The 20,007-nt window shown below is 43.0% G+C and overlaps 1 protein-coding gene across 1 annotated transcript in view; it reads right to left on the bottom strand.

The window, feature by feature from the left end:
* Nucleotides 1-15,074: 15,074 nt before the first annotated feature.
* LOC143769291 (C3a anaphylatoxin chemotactic receptor-like) overlaps nucleotides 15,075-20,007 on the bottom strand; it is a 159,060-nt gene continuing 154,127 nt past the window's right edge. The window contains exon 3 of the mRNA XM_077257801.1: nucleotides 15,075-16,241. Within this exon, the coding sequence (XP_077113916.1) occupies nucleotides 15,269-16,241 (973 nt within the window). The 3' untranslated portion in view covers nucleotides 15,075-15,268. The remainder of the gene's footprint in view (nucleotides 16,242-20,007) is intronic.

The following is a 20,007-nucleotide window of genomic DNA, read 5'->3' as shown; positions in this document are numbered from 1 at the left end:
GTTCAGACAACACCATGAGGGAATTTGCGGTTTTTCTATCACATTGCATCACATCAGGTGTCTGTTCAGACAACAACATGAGGGAATTTGCGGTTTTGCGCTCCCGCAACCGCCGGTCAATTTGAATAGCCAGGGACATGGTATCATTCAGACCTGTGGGAATGGGAAAACCCACCATAACATTCTTAATGGCCTCAGAAAGGCCATTTCTAAAATTAGCGGCCAGTGCACACTCGTTCCAATGTGTCAGCACGGACCATTTCCGAAATTTTTGGCAATACACCTCAGCCTCGTCCTGGCCCTGAGACATAGCCAGCAAGGCTTTCTCTGCCTGAATCTCAAGATTGGGTTCCTCATAAAGTAAACCGAGCGCCAGAAAAAACGCATCAATATCAGCCAATGCCGGATCTCCTGGCGCCAACGAAAAAGCCCAATCCTGAGGGTCACCCCGTAAGAATGAAATAACAATTTTTACTTGTTGAGCAGAGTCTCCAGACGAACAAGGTTTCAGGGACAAAAATAATTTACAATTATTCCTGAAATTCCTAAACTTAAATCGGTCTCCTGAAAACAGTTCAGGAATCGGAATCTTGGGTTCAGACCTAGGATTTCTGGTAACATAATCTTGTATACCCTGCACACGAGCGGCAAGCTGGTCCACACTTGTAATCAAGGTCTGGACATTCATGTCTGCAGCAAGCTTAAGCCACTCTGAGGTAAAGGGGAAAAGAAAAAAAAGAATGAGAGAGGGAAAAAAAAAACCTCAAAATTTTCTTTCTTATAATCCCACTTCTGCAATGCATTAAACATTTAATACTGGCCTGGCATACTGTTATGACCCCAGTGGACAGGGTCTCAGAGGAACGTGTAAGTCTGCAAGATACAAAAATCCAGCTCATAGGGCTGTGGTAACTGGGTTGACCAAATAGCTACTCCTAACGCCAACACTAGAAGTAGCCGGGGATCATGCCTACGGTGATCGCTAGATGACTCGCGCCAGCCGGAGAATCTAACTACCCCTAGGAGAAGAAAACAAAGACCTCTCTTGCCTCCAGAGAAAGGGACCCCAAAGCAAGATACAAGCCCCCCACAAATAATAACGGTGAGGTAAGAGGAAATGACAAACACAGAAATGAACCAGGTTCAGCAAAGAGAGGCCAGCTTACTAATAGCAGAATATAGCAAGATAACTTATCTGGTCAACAAAAACCCTATAAAAATCCACGCTGGAGATTCAAGAACCCCCGAACCGTCTAACGGTCCGGGGGGAGAACACCAGCCCCCTAGAGCTTCCAGCAAAGGTCAGGATACAGATAGGAACAAGCTGGACAAAAATACCAAACGAAACAAAAGCAAAAAGCAAAGAAGCAGACTTAGCTTGAAAAACAGGAACCAGGATCAGAGGACAAGAGCACTACAGATTAGCTCTGATTTCAACGATGCCAGGCATTGAACTGAAGGTCCAGGGAGCTTATATAGCAACGCCCCTGAACTAACGGCCCAGGTGAGGATATAGGAAAAGACAGACGCTCCAGAGTCAAATCACTAATGACCACTAGAGGGAGCAAAAAGCAAAATCACAACAGCACCGCACCACTACAGCATCATCACCACCATCATCTACCCACATCTATTACTGTACGCCCCTCAGCAGGGTCACGGACCGGGTCTAGCCACCGTGACAACCCCAGAGCAGAGACTCAGAGGCCTGGTACCGGGTACTCCTCGGCCCTGCGGCATTGGGGGCGCTACATTATATTGTTGCCTTAGCCTCGTTTTCCCATTTTACTTATATATGGGTAATTGGATTCAATATGCATTTTTTGAGGTGTGCACAACACTTTTCATGGACACATGATAAAACCATAGTGCATTTTCTGTTTTCTAACAGATTGTCTTGTTATTATAAAATGGACCTGAAAGCCAGAGAAAACAATTGGCGGTCCAAAGCGTCTGATTTGTTTAAACAGGGAAGTTCTTCAGGACTACAGGATACTACCGAAAATAGGGATCTTTTTGTTCAGAATAAAAATGCTGTTCATAAGAAAACAAAAATCTGGTGGAACAAAACCACCCTAGAAAATTATGTATCTCGCAATATTGTACCAAGAGGTTTACGTGTGCAAGTATATCCATCTTTTGATTTGGAAGATCCAGAACTCATAACTAAATGGAAAAAGGCCGCTGTCACTTGTTCAATGGAGTTTATGAAAATCATTATTGAGAAAAATACTATGAGTATGAATATATTGGATGGTGAAATTGATGAACTACATAAAACTCTAAAAGGTCAATTGGCAGTGGATAAAATGGAAAATCTTATTCAGACCTTGGAAAAAGAAATTGATAAAAAAGAGGCAGATATCAGTGCACTTAAACTCAAGAAATTCACAAGAGACACTATTGATTTCGAATCTGATAAAATTTTCAGATGGCAGTTTCCTAAAAAGAAGTCTGTAACATTAAATTCTAGAACAACAGGACCAGCACGGAGCTATCTGAATATGCTGAGAGCAGCACATCATGCAGTGAAGCAGAAAGCTCAAGTGAATTATCTGCACGTACTAGAACATCAAATAGAGAAAATAGAAGATATCCTGACATTTTCTATAATAAAAAGAATAACAGACGTGGCAATGATAGATCTAAGGTAATAAATCTTTCACAGCATGTGCTCACAGAACCCCAAATACGTCTTCTTGAGAAGGGTCTAACTTTTTCACCTTCTTCATACTTAGACAAGTTCGAAGTAGTGAAGGACTTGCATTTATTCGCACGTAAGATCATCTTACAGAAAATGCATCATAGAACAGATTTAGAAGATGTTTTTACGACTGAGGCTGAAAAGGAAGCTTTAAAATGTTTGGAAGAACTTATGGAGGAAAACAATCAGGAAACTATTGGTAAGTTCCCTATGCACCTATTAGGGAAATCAAAAAAATTCCCTAGCCTTGGTACTTGTTCAGCGGTGGACATTTTTATTAAGGTGATGGTTGAGGAGATTGAGAACCTGCCTTCTGTGCCTAGTTGGGTGTCCAATCTAAAGGCTGATGAAAATAGGGCATTAAGGGAATTGCAGTCATGGGATGATGTCGTCATCAAACAGGCAGATAAAGGGGGCAACACTGTGTTGTGGCCTTGTAAAATGTATGAAAAACAAGCGTATAAGATTTTGCATAACACTAGTTGCTATAAAAAACTTCATTATAACCCATTGACCAAGTTCCAGCAAGAATTGGTTAATATATTGGAATCTGCCTTTGATGACGGCATCATCCCTAAAAGATTGGTTGAAACTGTTTCCAAATTACAACCTAGAATGGCCACATTTTACTTACTGCCTAAGCTGCATAAAAATCCATCTGACCCGCCAGGAAGACCCATCGTGGCGGGGAATGGCAGTCTTTGTGAGATCGTTTGCACCGTTATAGACTATTATTTGCAGCCATTGGTATTAACCCTGCCTTCATATATTAAAGATACTACCATGATGTTGAAAAGGCTTGATTCGCTACAGTTGGAGGAAGGCGCAATTTTAGTCACGGCTGATGTGGAAGCATTGTATTCCTCAATAAGACATGAGGATGGTCTGGAGGCGGTTGCTCATTATTTGCATCAAATCAATTTGGAGTTAACCTTGGTCGAGCTTTTGCTTGTTCTATTGAAATTTATATTGGAGCATAACTTTTTTTATTTAATAACGAGTTCTTCATTCAACAGCAAGGGACGGCCATGGGGGCTACTTGTGCCCCGGCCTACGCTAATTTATTGATGGGGTACTGGGAGCGTTTTGTTTTCCATGATGATGATTGTGACATCCACGCTATACAAGGATGGAGTCGTTACATAGACGACATCCTGTTTATATGGGAAGACTCGGTTGATAAATTAGCTTCTGTTATGACTAAACTGAATCAGAACAGGTTTAATATCAAATTAACCTAAAATTATGGTAGGAAAGTCGAGTTCCTAGATTTAAACGTTATGGCTTTGGATGATGGCAAAATAGTGACAAATGTATTTAGAAAACCAACAGCAACTAATACTTTGTTGCACGCTTCTTCTGCTCATCATAGGTCTACTATTAATGGCATACCCACTGGCCAGTTCCTTAGGATCAAAAGAATTTGCACTACCTCTGATGATTATGATAACCAAGCATCGGATCTAGCTAGAAGATTTGCGGACAGAGGATATAGTAATCGTCAAATTAAAAGAGGTCTTAAAAAAGCAGCAAACACCTCTAGAGATGAATTGTTATACGGTGATAGAAAACGAAATGAAGTAAAAAATGATAAGACCAATATACGATTCATTACAAGGTTTAACAAACAATGGCCTGAACTTTCTCATATCATGCAAAAACATTGGAAGATTCTACAATCTGATCCGGTTTTGAAAACTTTGTTGCCTAATCGTCCCCTCATGGTTCCAAGGAGATCAAGTAGTTTGAAGGACCTTCTTGTGCATAGTCACTATTCTGGAACTGGTCCTAGATCTGGTGCATCTGAAGGTAACGGTTTCTTCCCTTGTAAAATGTGTAAGGGATGTCGTAATATGTTTAGGAGCAAATCTTTTGGCAATTATGATGGCTCTAGAACTTTTGAAATACGTAGGAAACTCACGTGTATGTCCAAGGGCGTTATATATCATGCCCAGTGTCCTTGTGGCAAAGTATACGTGGGTCTCACTACACGTGAATTACGAGTCAGAACTAGAGAACATGTGAGGGACATTGAGAAATCTGTAACCATTACTGACCCTAGCGTTTTAAAAACTTTGCCTAGACATTTTAAGTTGTACCATCAGTCGGATCCTAGAGGACTTAACCCCTTCCCGACATGCGCCGTACTAGTACTGCGCTGCCGGCACTGCATTACTGACAGCCGCAGTACTAGTACGGCGCCCCGATCACCGCGGTCTCACGCTGAGCGCCGCGGTGATCGGGTGCGGGTGTCAGCTGTATATGACAGCTGACACCCCGCAGCAATGCCCACGATCGGCGCTGTCGCCGATCGCGGGCATTTAACCCCTCTGATGCCGCTGTCAATAGTGACAGCGGCATAGAGGGGTGTCGCGCAGGGACAGGGGCTCCCTGCGCTCTCCCACCGGAGCAGCGCGATGAGATCACGCTGCTCCGGTGACCTGGAAGGAGTCCCCGGATCCAAGATGGCCGCGGGACTCCTTCCAGGTCATAAGATGACCCTGCTTGCCGGCGTCTGCTGAGAATCCTAATAGCAGGCGCCGGCAAGCCTGTGGAACGTGCCTGTCACATCGGTGATCAGACCGAGTGCTATGCACACGGTCTGATCACCGATCTGTGATGTCCCCTCCTGGGACAAAGTAAAAAAGTAAAAAAAAATTTTTTCCACATGTGTAAAAAAAATAAAAAAAAATTCCTAAATAAAGAAAAAAAAAATATATATATTCCCATAAATACATTTCTTTATCTAAATAAAAAAAACACCACACAATAAAAGTACACATATTTAGTATCGCCGCGTCCGTAACAACCCCACCTATAAAACTATATCACTAGTTAACCCCTTCAGTGAACACCGTAAAAAAAAAAAAAAAAAAACGAGGCAAAAAACAACTCTTTATTCTCATACCGCCAAAGAAAAAGTGGAATAACACGCAATCAAAAAGACGGATATAAATAACCATGGTACCGCTGAAAACGTCATCTTGTCCCGCAAAAAAAAAGCCGCCATACAGCATCATCAGCAGAAAAATAAAAAAGTTATAGCTCTCAGAATAAAGCGATGCAAAAACAATTATTTTTTATATAAAATAGTTTTTATTGTGTAAAAGCGCCAAAACATAAAAAAATTATATAAATGAGTTATCGCTGTAATCGTACTGACCCGAAGAATAAAACTGCTTTATCCTTTTTACCAAACGCGGAACGGTATAAACGCACCCCCTAAAAGAATTTCAGGAATTGCTGGTTTTTGTTCATTCCGCCTCCCAAAAATCGGAATAAAAAGCGATCAAAAAATGTCATGTACCCAAAAATGGTACCAGCAAAAACGTCAACTCGTCCCGCAAAAAACAAGATCTCACATGACTCTGTGGACCAAAATATGGAAAAATTATAGCTCTCAAAATGTGGTGATGCAAAAACTATTGTTTGCAATAAAAAGCGTCTTTTAGTGTGTGACGGCTGCCAACCATAAAAATCCGCCCAAAAAACGCTATATAAGTAAATCAAATCCCCCTTCATCACCCCCTTAGTTAGGAAAAATAATGAAATTTTAAAAAATATATTTATTTCCATTTTCCCGTTAGGCTACTTTCACACTAGCGTCGGTACGGGGCCGTCGCGCTGCGTCGGCCCGACATACCGACGCATACTGTGCAAGCGCCGCACAACGGGGGCAGCGGATGCTGTTTTTCCACGCATCCGCTGCCCCATTGTGAGGTGCGGGGAGGTGGGGGCGGAGTTCCAGCCGCGCATGCGCGGTCGGAAATGGTGGACCGTCAGCACAAAAAAAGTTACATGTAACGTTTTTTGCTGCCGGCGGTCCGCCACAACACGACGCAACCGTCGCACGACGCTTGCAACGTGTGTCAATACGTCGCTAATGTTAGTCTATGGGGAAAAAACGCATCCTGCAGATGACTTTGCAGGATGCGTTTTTTCGCCAAAACGACGCATTGCGACGTATGCAAAAAAACGCTAGTGTGAAAGTAGCGCTAGGGTTAGGACTAGGGTTAGGGTTGGGGTTAGGGTTTCAGTTAGAATTGGGGAGTTTTCACTGTTTAGGCACATCAGGGGCTCTCCAAACGCGACATGGCGTCCGATCTCAACGCGTTTGTTTGCGTTAAAAACGCATGCGTTTTTATAGAAAAAAAACAGAACACACACGGAAAAGTCACCCACCACCATCAAGGTGATAAAGGGATCCAAACCCTAACCCTAACCCTACCCCTAAACTCATCCCTAACCGTTTAATGAACATTTTCTGACAATCATAGTGCCACGTATTTCAGTGCCACGTATTTCAGTGCCACGTATTTCAGTGCCACGTATTTCAATGCCACGTATTTCAGTGCCACGTATTTCAGTGCCACGATATTTCAGTGCCACTTATTTAAGTGCCACGGTATTTCAGTGAAATACGTGGCACTGAAATATCGTGGCATTTACGTGAAATACGTGGCACTTAAATACGTGGCACTTAAATACGTGGCACTTAAATACGTGGCACTTATATACATGGCACTTAAATATCGTGGCATGTACATGAAATACGTGGCACTTATATACGTGGCACTTATATACGTGGCACTTATATACGTGGCACTTATATACGTGGCCACTGAAATATCGTGGCCACTGAAATATCGTGGCACTTATATACGTATATACGTATATAAACGTATTTCAGTGCCACGTATTTCAGTGCCACGTATTTCAGGTTAGGGGTAGGGGTAGGGTTAGGGGTAGGGTTAGGGTTTTTTGGGTTTTTCTTGTTTTCTTGTGTTTTTCTATAAAAACGCATGCGTCTAAAAAAACGCATGCGTTTTACCGCGATTACATGCGTTTTTTCACACATGCGTTTTTTAAAAAAACGCAAGTGTGAAACCAGCCTTACCCTTGGGAAAATAAAAACATGGGGGCTAAAATATAATTTTCGTGGAAAAAAATATATTTTTTATTTTCGCGGCTCTGCGTTATAAACTGTAGTGAAGCACTTGGGGGTTCAAAGTTCTCACAACACATCTAGATAAGTTCCGTGGGGGGTCTAGTTTCCAATATGGGGTCACTTGTGGGGGGTTTCTACTGTTTAGGTACATCAGGGGCTCTGCAAATGCAACATGACACCTGCAGACCAATCCATCTAAGTCTGCATTTCAAACGGCGCTCCTTCCCTTCCGAGCTCTGCCGTGCGCCCAAACAGTGGTTCCCCCCAATGTATGGGGTATCAGCGTACTCAGGACAAATTGGACAATAACTTTTGTGGTCCAATTTCTCCTGTTACCCTTGGGGGGAAAAAAATTGCGGGCTAAAACATCATTTTGTGGAAAGAAAAAATGATTTTTTGATTTTCACAGCGCTACATTCTAAACTTTAGTGAAACAACTGGGGGTTAAAAGTGCTCACCACACATCTAAATAAGTTCCTTAGGGGGTCTTCTTTCCAAAATGGTGTCACTTGTGGGGGTTTCCACTGTTTAGGCACGTCAGGGGCTCTCCAAACACGACATGGGTTCCGATCTCAATTCCAGCCAATTTTGCATTGAAAAGTCAAATGGCGCTCCTTCCCTTCCGAGCTCTGCCATGCGCCCAAACAGTGGTTTATCCCCATATATGAAGTATCAGCGTACTCAGGACAAATTGCACAACAACTTTTGGGGTCCAATTTATCCTGCTACCCTTGGGAAAATAAAAAATTTGGGGCAAAAAGATCATTTTTTGTGAAAATTAATATTAATTTTTTTTACGGCTCCACATTATAAACTTCTGTGAAGCACTTGGAGGTTCAAAGTGCTCACCACACATCTAGATTAGTTCCTTAGAGGGTCTACTTTCCAAAATGGTGTCACTTGTGGGGGTTTCCACTGTTTAGGCACGTCAGGGGCTCTCCAAACACGACATGGGTTCCGATCTCAATTCCAGCCAATTTTGCATTGAAAAGTCAAATGGCGCTCCTTCCCTTCCGAGCTCTGCCATGCGCCCAAACAGTGGTTTATCCCCATATATGAAGTATCAGCATACTCAGGACAAATTGCACAACAACTTTTGTGGTCCAATTTATCCTGCTACCCTTGGGAAAATAAAAAATTTGGGACAAAAAGATCATTTTTTGTGAAAATTAATATTAATTTTTTTTACGGCTCCACATTATAAACTTCTGTGAAGCACTTGGAGGTTCAAAGTGCTCACCACACATCTAGATTAGTTCCTTAGAGGGTCTACTTTCCAAAATGGTGTCACTTGTGGGGGTTTCCACTGTTTAGGCACATCAGGGGCTCTCCAAACACGACATGGGTTCCGATCTCAATTCCAGCCAATTTTGCATTGAAAAGTCAAATGGCGCTCCTTCCCTTCCGAGCTCTGCCATGCGCCCAAACAGTGGTTTATCCCCATATATGAAGTATCAGCGTACTCAGGACAAATTGCACAACTTTTGGGGTCCAATTTATCCTGCTACCCTTGGGAAAATAAAAAATTTGGGGCAAAAAGATCATTTTTTGTGAAAATTAATATTAATTTTTTTTACGGCTCCACATTATAAACTTCTGTGAAGCACTTGGAGGTTCAAAGTGCTCACCACACATCTAGATTAGTTCCTTAGAGGGTCTACTTTCCAAAATGGTGTCACTTGTGGGGGTTTCCACTGTTTAGGCACGTCAGGGGCTCTCCAAACACGACATGGGTTCCGATCTCAATTCCAGCCAATTTTGCATTGAAAAGTCAAATGGCGCTCCTTCCCTTCCGAGCTCTGCCATGTGCCCAATCAATGGTTTACCCCAACATGTGGGGTATCGGCGTACTCAGGACAAATTGTACAACAACTTTTTTGGTCCAATTTCTCCTGTTACCCTTGGTAAAATAAAACAAATTGGATCTGAAGTAAAAATTTTGTGAAAAAAAAGTTAAATGTTCAATTTTTTTTAAACATTCCAAAAATTCCTGTGAAGCACCTGAAGGGTTAATAAACTTTTTGAATGTGGTTTAGAGTACCTTGAGGGGTGCAGTTTTTAGAATGGTGTCACTTTTGGACATTTTCTGTCATATAGACCCCTCAAAGTCACTTCAAGTGTGAGGTGGTCCGTAAAAAAAATGGTTTTGCAAATTTTGTTGCAAAAATGAGAAATCGCTGGTCAACTTTTAACCCTTATAACTCCCTAACAAAAAAAAATTATGTTTCCAAAATTGTGCTGATGTAAAGCAGACATGTGGGAAATGTTGTTTATTAACTATATTATGTGATATAACTCTCTAATTTAAGGGCATAAAAACGAAAAATTTGAAAATTGCTAAATTTTCATAATTTTCGACAAATTTCTGTTTTTTTCACAAATAAATGCAAGTCATATCGAAGAAGTTTTACCACTATCATAAAGTACAATATGTCACGAGAAAACAATCTCAGAATCACCAGGATCCGTTGAAGCGTTTCAGAGTTATGACCTCATAAAGTGACAGTGGTCAGAATTGTAAAAATTGGCCGTGTCACTTAGGTGAAAACAGGCTTTGGGGTGAAGGGGTTAAAATTCAGGCCATTGACCAAATTGAATTGGGCATTAGAGGAGGAAATTTGGCCAAGACTTTGGCTCAAAAAGAAAGTAAATGGATTTACTTGTTGGGCACCTTAGCCCCATATGGTCTTAATGAGACCTTGGGCTTAAGTTCGTTTCTGGAATAGAGCTGTATATATTTGAGTCTCTATTATTGTTTTCATAGCTCTATAGGTCCTATAATCTTATTAGGTCTTTGGTAGATTTATATACCTTGTAGTCCTGTACCATTTTAATTGTATGTGTCTATTGTTTGTTATTAATTTTATATATTTTTTTATCTTATATTTAGTTCTTGTATTGGGTCATCACTTACTAAGGGGTGATTGCTGGGTGGCTGGCGCATTCCAGTTTTGAGGTGAAGATGACACCTAAGAAGTTGAAGAAGATGGAAGAATGAAGAGATGTTTATCGGAAGGAATGGGAAGATGGCAGTAATGAGAGATAAAGAGAAAAAAGAAAAAATAAATAATATTTTATTCACTATGATATTAATTTAAATATATTTATTGGGTTTTGATGTATTATTAAATTTAATATTCACTTATTGTGTATTTAATAGCTTATATGAGCTGCAATTGCACTTTGTCTATTGTACTGTATATTTATTGTTATTCTATGCATTTTGATAGAATTTTTCTTAGATTATTTATATATTTTTTGATAGTTTTTGGGTATTTAGGTATATTAACATATTTAGGATAACACACATTTTAATTTATCTGTTTCCCCTCTCCTTCTTTTTCATTCATTCAATTTTTCATCTTCTTGGCCTTGGTTTTTGCGAGTATTATTGTTTAGGCATCTAGTTACATTCAGATTGTCCCATTTAGATCCATAGTTCTAATTGTATCATTCTCGCTACGTTAGTACCTTTTTTTTTTTCAGCTTCTGTGTGTGGTTTGCGCATGCGCCGGTCAGTGACGTCGCAGTGACTTCCAGCTCCGTACAAACAGGAAGGCGAAGCGTTCTACGCTCGCGTTCCAAGTGCGGAGTTCCGGAAGTCACTTTTTCAAGCAGTGACGTCCAGAGATCAGCGCATGCGCCGTTGGATACTCCTTACACAGACGCGTGTTACAGCTGGGATAGGTGTATATAAGGATAGAGTAGTGAGTTTTAGACACCTACGCCCCCTATTTGAGGAAGCCAGTCAGGCGAAACGGCGCTGTCGGGGTCGCTGTGGAACACTCTTGGCATTTGGACACATATCCATGTAAGTTCATACATCTTTATGCACGGTTCACTTTGTGACTGCACTGTGCACTTTAATATAACACGCTGTGGTATAGTCATTAGCACTTTATGTGCTTAATTTGTGCCCCACATTAGACTTATCTCCATATCCGCTTTTGCAGGTTTTTTTCAGCCATTAATAAGTATTTTCCATCTGATGCGGTATTTTCCGCCCACTTGCATAGGAAATTAGTTTCCATGTTTTTTCTTTTTGATTTTGGTATGCACTTGTCATTTTTCACGTTGTTTATAGGATTATAGCACTTATAGGCAGTTTATCGGTGCCTTACATTATGTCAATTCCTGTAGCGGAATAGTGGTCTTTCCTTTGTGATAAAGTAATTACATTACTATCTTTCATGCGGTATTGTCCGCTTAGGGTCATAGGAAATTATTTTCCATGTTTCCTTTGGTACTTTGTCTCTAATTTTTTACAGGGCACATTTATTTTAGTGCGCTCTATACCATTGTCATAAGTGAACCCACATATTACGCTATATTTGTGGATGAGTTTGTGTCCTGCCAAGAGGTTGTTCTCAGCACATTTGTTTTAATGAGAACATTTCCTGTTATATATGTATTTTTTAAATATTTGCATTAAAATTTATTTTATATTATATTGTTGCCTTAGCCTCGTTTTCCCATTTTACTTATATATGGGTAATTGGATTCAATATCCTAAAATGAGAGCAAGGACAGCAGAACAGATTGCAGAGAGTGTGAAGGGGAAATGAAGCGCAGGAGAGTGAGGAGCTGGGGGTTAGCTGCGACTGGGCTACCTCCACGCTGAAGCGCAGATACCAGTAGCCGGAAGACCGGAGTTTTGAAGGACTCTACATCTCACAGCAGAAACCAGCAGGACAGCTGGATTACAAGTCACCTGTCCGCCTTTACACCTGAGGACACGATAGCGCATAGAGCCCGGGTCATGACAGAGACCCTGTAAAAAGACTCGAGCTACCTGTCATATAGGTAGTGTCCCACCAACCTGGGGGACAGAGAGAATACATGAGGACCTTGTGAGAGGCCTAAGGCAGCAAGGGACTACAACACCACAGTGCTAGAGGGAAGTCTTTCATTCCCACCTGGTAAGGGCGATTCCCAACTTGCTTCGAAGCCAGCCGGACCATACCTGCACCTGTGATCCCGTACCCTGGACTGTGGCTGGCTGAGACCTTTAGTAAACCTGGTAAAGAGACTACAAACCTATGTCCTCCATTTCTTGCTGCACCACCTATAACCCGTCCCTACCACAACGGGAGCCCTGGGGACTCAACTTCACCTGTGGGAAGCCATACCATCTCAGCTGCCATAACACCACCCCAGAGGACCCCTTTAAGCAGCGTTGGTCACTCCTTACCGAATGCCACAGGTGGCGTCACGAACACAAATAATCTATATATATAATTGTCTAAGGGTTTTTCCGTCTGTCTGTCTGTCTGTCTTTCTGTCTGTCTGTCTGTCTGTCTTTCTGTCTGTCTGTCTGTCCTGGAAATCCCGCGTCTCTGATTGGTCGAGGCCGCCAGGCCTCGACCAATCAGCGACGGGCACAGCATGGCGACGATGATGTCATAATGGAAATCCCGCGTCTCTGATTGGTCGAGGCTGAGAGGCCTCGACCAATCAGCGACGGGCACAGTATCGACGTAGATGTCATAATGGTTGCCATGGCGACGATGATGTCATAAAGGTTGCCTCGACCAATCAGCGACGGGCACAGTCTGCCGCGAATTCTGGAATCATCATTGTCCATATACTACGGGGACATGCATATTCTAGAATACCCGATGCATTAGAATCGGGCCACAATCTAGTATTCATATAATCCCTTTAACCCCTTCCTGACGTCGGACGGGATAGTACGTCCGACGTCAGGTCCCCTGCTTTGATTCAGGGCTCCGCGGTGAGCCCGCATCAAAGCCGGGACATGTCAGCTGTTATGAACAGCTGACATGTGCCCGCAATAGGCGCGGGCAGAATCGCGATCTGCCCACACCTATTAACTAGTTAAATGCCGCTGTCAAACGCAGACAGCGGCATTTAACTACCGCATCCGGCCGGGCATGACATCATCGCCGACCCCCGTCACATGATCGGGGGTCGGCGATGCTTCTGAATGGTAACCATAGAGGTCCTTGAGACCTCTATGGTTACTGATCCTCGGTAGCTGTGAGCGCCACCCTGTGGTCGGCGCTCACAGCACACCTGTATTTCTGCTACATAACAGCGATCTGATGATCGCTGTTATGTAGCAGAGCCGATCGGGTTGTGCCTGCTTCTAGCCTCCCATGGAGGCTATTGAAGCATGGCAAAAGTGAAAAAAAAAAGTTTTTAAAAATGTGAAAAAAATAAAAAAAACATAAAAGTTTAAATCACCCCCCTTTCGCCCCAATCAAAATAAATCAATAAAAAAAAAATCAAACCTACACAAATTTGGTATCGCCGCGTTCAGAATCGCCCGATCTATCAATAAAAAAAAAGCATTAACCTGATCGCTAAATGGCGTAATGAGTAATGAGAAAAAAAATCGAAACTCCAGAAGTACGTTTTTTTGGTCGCCGCGACATTGCATTAAAATGCAATAACGGGCGATCAAAAGAATGTATCTACACCAAAATGGTATCATTAAAAATGCCAGCTCGGCACGCAAAAAATAAGCCCTCACCTGACCCCAGATCACGAAAAATGGAGACGCTACGAGTATCAGAAAATGGCGCAAATTTTATTTTTTTTTTTGCAAAGTTTGGAATTTTTTTTCACCATTTAGGTAAAACATAATCTAGACATGTGAGGTGTCTATGAACTCGTACTGACCTGGAGAATCATAATGGCAGGTCAGTTTTAGCATTTAGTGAACCTAGCAAAATAGGCAAGCAAAAAACAAGTGTGGGATTGCACTTTTTTTGCAATTTCACTGCACTTGGAATTTTTTTCCCGTTTTCTAGTACACGACATGGTAAAACCAATGATGTCGTTCAAAAGTACAACTCGTCCCACAAAAAATAAGCCCTCACATGGCCAAATTGACGGAAAAATAAAAAAGTTATGGCTCTGGGAAGGAGGGGAGCGAAAAACGAACACGGAAAAATGAAAAATCCCACGGTCATGAAGGGGTTAAAGATATTCCTTTTTACATGGGCGCCCAGGGCCACGGACTGGGTTGCCGCTGCCATGACACATCCCTTTAATTAACGGACCAGGTACCGAGTACCCCATGGCCCTCGCGGGCGTTCCAATAATCTGCCAGATGTCATAGCAGTGAGGCATTTTTAGAAGGTCCACATGGACACACTGAAATATATTATCCCTCTCTCTGATGCTTCAGCAGTGCGGGAAATGGTGTTGGAGTTGAATTTATTTTTTGTGAACTGCTTATTGAATCAAAAAAACTTTCAAAAAAATTTCAGGAAATTTTACTCAAACTTGATCCTCAGGGGATCGATCCAATCATCTCTAATATTTATGCATAAATTAATTTAACTGCAGAGATTTCTCGGTCACTTTAATTAATGTGATGGAATTGCATTTTTTTTCACCATTTCACTTCTCTTATGATTATTTTTTCACACATTTTTAAGCACTTTATGTAGTCAAATGAAGGGTGACTTTCATAATTAAGTTTCATCTTGCAAAAATCAACCCCTCATTAGGTTCTGCTGATGGGAAAATAACATTTTATGATTCTTGGAATGAGAGAAAAAAGGAAATTGAGTGAAAAAATGAAAAATGGCCCAGAGTCCAAGGAGTTAAGAGGTGTCACCCACAGGAAATCCCAGGAATATCCATTACACAGCAGCAGGGCGAGTGTCTCCTGCATCTCCTCGCTCTCTGCTCAGGTCATTAGGATGGTCACCTAAGGCTCTTTCTAGCCTGGAGGGGATGGAGCTGAGGAAACCGTGTTGGAAATTCGGTGTCAGAAACACATAAATGATCGGATTCAGGCAACTGTTCAGATAAGCCAGGCTGGTAATGATAGCGTATGCTATATAGAATGTTGTGTCATATGCATACAAGGGTATTAGTCGCCAGGTGTAATATGGAAACCAGCAGATGAAGAAACACGATATAACAGCGGTGATGATCCTGGAGGATCTCTGAGATCTCTGGGATCTCTTACTTTTTCTAAGTTTGTAGAAAATGGTGATATAAGAGGTGACGATGATGAGAAACGGGATCACACACATTATAACCAATCTGATCAGGTGAATGGTCTCATGTAACTCTCGGTTATAAGGAGATGTGGGATTATAATATACACACCATTCAGCTAGATTACCTACACGGTATTTATACACGTAATACAGAGCACCGGCCCCAGTGACGCTCAGCCCCCAGATGATCGCTGCACTGATTCTCATCAGGTTACGAGATCTATGGACTTTGGCCCAGAATGGCCACATGACGGACACCCAGCGGTCAGTACTCATGGCCGTCAGGAGGAGAACACTGGCGCTCATGTTCACATTAAACAGAACAATGTTCACTATACAATAAGCAGGATGTGGCCGGTGTGAGAAAACTGCAGCCCAGTCAGCAATTCTCAGGGGGAGAGATAAGCAGCACAGGAAGTCCGCGATGGCCAGGTGGAGGAACCACACGGCACTGATTGTGTTCTTCATCCTGAATCCGGCAATCCAGATGACTAATCCATTACCGATAATCCCGAGAGCAAAAACAATGCTGAATAATGTAATGGATGACTTCTTCATAAAGTTAGTATAATAATAATAATCTATCTCGTCGTATCCGCCAGATGACCTGAGGAGACAGAACAGGGCAGACATTAGGGGAATGAAGCATTTATAGTTTCCTCAGTTTCTCCCTTGTACCTGGAGGACGGGGCTGACATCACAGTGAGATCACACTGTGGAGCTAGAGGTCAGACCACCATAACCCACATTGTATAACAGGGGGTCACAGGACTGATTGTTCCTTTGACTTTATTTGCCCATAAACACCTAAGACCCTTTTGCAATTCCTGTGAGAAAATGTAAGAAGGGGAATAAGATTAATCTGCAATACATACGGCAGTACATCCATGACTCCAGAATGATATAAGAACTCGTACCTACAGATGTCTCCATTATTAACTTACATCAGAGTTTAATAATTCTGCAATATAAATTTGGTAGAATATTGCAACAGGCCAGAACATCCCTGACAGGCTGCAATACACATGACAGCCACCAATACAAACTGATATAAATTAAATTATATTGGTGCATTGTGTGTACACCCCCATACGTATCATGTATATACCACACTCGGTCTCTTATCATGTATATACAGCACTCTGCCTCCTATCATGTATATACAGCACTCTGCCTCCTATCATGTATATACAGCACTCTGCCTCCTATCATGTATATACAGCACTCTGCCTCCTATCATGTATATACAGCACTCTGCCTCCTATCATGTATATACAGCACTCTGCCTCCTATCATGTATATACAGCACTCTGCCTCCTATCATGTATATACAGCACTCGGCCTCCTATCATGTATATACAGCACTCGGCCTCCTATCATGTATATACAGCACTCGGCCTCCTATCATGTATATACAGCACTCGGCCTCCTATCATGTATATACAGCACTCGGCCTCCTATCATGTATATACAGCACTCGGCCTCCTATCATGTATATACAGCACTCAGCCTCCTATCAATTATATACAGCACTCAGCCTCCCATCATGTATATATAGCACTCTGCCTCCTATCATGTATATACAGCACTCTGCCTCCTATCATGTATATACAGCACTCTGCCTCCTATCATGTATATACAGCACTCTGCCTCCTATCATGTATATACAGCACTCTGCCTCCTATCATGTATATACAGCACTCGGCCTCCTATCATGTATATACAGCACTCGGCCTCCTATCATGTATATACAGCACTCAGCCTCCTATCAATTATATACAGCACTCAGCCTCCCATCATGTATATATAGCACTCAGCCTCATATCATGTATATACAGCACTCGGCCTCCTATCATGTATATACAGCACTCAGCCTCCTATCATGTATATGTAGCGCCCCCACTGTCGCAGGGCCGAGGGGACCCGGTACCGGGCCTCTGAGTCTCTATTCTGGGGTTGTCACGGTGGCTAGGCCCGATCCGTGACCCTGCTGAGGGGCGCCCAATAAAGGAATGACAGTTCGGTGTGTAGTGCAGGACGCAATCAATCACAAGGACACAGGGGTGCAGTCTCTTTACCTCTTTACTGAAGGTTTCAAGGGGTCCAATCCAGGGCACTGTTAACTGGGCTGTCTGAGACCGGCCGGTCCGAAAGCACATCCGGAGTTCTCTTTCCAGGTGGGGATCAGTGTCTACCTTCCTGCGCTTGTGTGTTGTAGTCCTTCCTGTTATGATCCTAGTGGCAAGGATCGCAGGTCGGACTAGCTAAGTAACTGAACAGACTACTAGCTCTGGGGAAGTGGTAACTAGATTGACCGCAACCTGATCCTATCCGCACACAACTATAGGCAGCCGTGGAACGTTACCTAAAAATCCTAGACGTCTCTTCACGGCCTGAGAAACTGACTATTCCTGGAGGGAAAGAAAGTCCTCTCTTGCCTCAGTGGAATGACCCCAAAGATATAGAATAGCCCCCCACAAATATTAACGGTGAGTTAAGGGGAAAGCACAAACGCAGAGATGAAATCAGATTTAGCAAATGAGGCCCGCTAATACTAGATAGCAGAAAATAGGAAGGGAACTGTGCGGTCAATAAAAAACCCTATTCAAAATATCCACGCAGAGATTGCTCGAGCCCCCGCACCAACTAACGGTGCGGGGGAAGCAACTCCGTACCCCAGAGCTTACCAGCAAAAAGAAATCACATATTAGCAAGCTGGACTAGACTCATCATACACAGAAATCATATTGCAGGCAGATGAGCAAAAAATATTCAAACAGAACTTAGCTTATCCTGAAGAGGCAGAAAACGAGATAATCAGGAGTAATCAGAATAGCACTGAATACATTGACAGCTGGCAACAAGTGGAAGTGAAGCAGAGCTAAATAGGAGCCTCCCTGGTGAATAACGAGGCACCTGATCCAGCCAGACCCGCAGGATAGAAAACCAAACCACCAGGGGGAGCCAAAACACCAAAGTCACACAATACCATCTGTGACCACAAGAGGGAGCCTGAAAACGGAGTTCACAACAGTACCCCCCCTTGAGGAGGGGTCACCGAACCCTCATCAAAACCCCCAGGGCGATCAGGGTGAGCCACATGGAAGGCACGAACCAAATCGGTCGCATGAACATCAGAGGCGACAACCCAGGAATTATCCTCCTGACCATAGCCTTTCCACTTAACCAAATACTGAAGCCTCCGTCTAGAAATACGAGAATCCAAGATCTTCTCCACCACGTATTCCAATTCTCCCTCAACCAGCACAGGGGCAGGAGGCTCAACCGAAGGAACCACAGGCACCACATACCTCCGCAACAACGACCGATGGAACACATTATGAATAGCAAACGATGCCGGGAGGTCCAAACGAAATGACACAGGGTTAAGGACTTCCAAAATCTTATCAGGACCGATAAACCGAGGCTTAAACTTAGGAGAGGAGACCTTCATAGGAACAAAGCGAGAAGACAACCAGACCAAATCCCCAACGCGAAGTCGGGGACCCACACAGCGACGGCGGTTGGCAAAGCGCTGAGCCTTCTCTTATGACAGCTTCAAATTGTCCACCACATGATTCCAAATCTGATGCAACCTATCCACCACAACATCCACTCCAGGACAGTCAGAAGGCTCCACCTGACCCGAGGAAAAACGAGGATGAAACCCTGAATTACAAAAAAAAGGCGAAACCAAAGTAGCAGAACTAGCCCGATTATTAAGGGCAAACTCGGCCAATGGCAAAAAAGTCACCCAGTCGTCCTGATCAGCAGAAACAAAACATCTCAAATAGGTTTCCAAAGTCTGATTAGTGCGCTCGGTTTGGCCATTCGTCTGAGGATGGAAGGCCGACGAAAAAGACAAATTAATGCCCATCTTAGCACAAAAGGTCCGCCAAAATATAGACACAAACTGGGATCCTCTGTCGGAAACAATATTTTCAGGGATCCCGTGCAAACGAATCACATTTTGAAAAAACAGAGGAACCAACTCGGAGGAGGAAGGCAACTTAGGCAAGGGCACCAAATGGACCATTTTAGAAAAATGATCACACACCACCCAAATGACCGACATTCTCTGAGAGACAGGGAGATCTGAAATAAAATCCATGGAAATGTGTGTCCAAGGCCTCTTCGGGACAGGCAAAGGTAACAACAAGCCACTGGCATGAGAACAGCAAGGCTTAGCCCGAGCACAAATTCCACAAGACTGCACAAAGGAACGCACATCCCGCGACAAGGAAGGCCACCAGAAGGACCTAGCCACCAAATCTCTGGTACCAAAAATCCCAGGATGGCCTGCCAACACCGAAGAATGAACCTTGGAAATAACTCTGCTGGTCCATCTATCCTGGCCAAACAGTCTCTCCGGT

The sequence above is a fragment of the Ranitomeya variabilis genome, chromosome 4 (assembly GCF_051348905.1).
Source record: "Ranitomeya variabilis isolate aRanVar5 chromosome 4, aRanVar5.hap1, whole genome shotgun sequence".
In the NCBI taxonomy this organism is placed as follows: domain Eukaryota; kingdom Metazoa; phylum Chordata; class Amphibia; order Anura; family Dendrobatidae; genus Ranitomeya; species Ranitomeya variabilis.
This window is presented reverse-complemented; position numbering and strand designations above follow the sequence as displayed.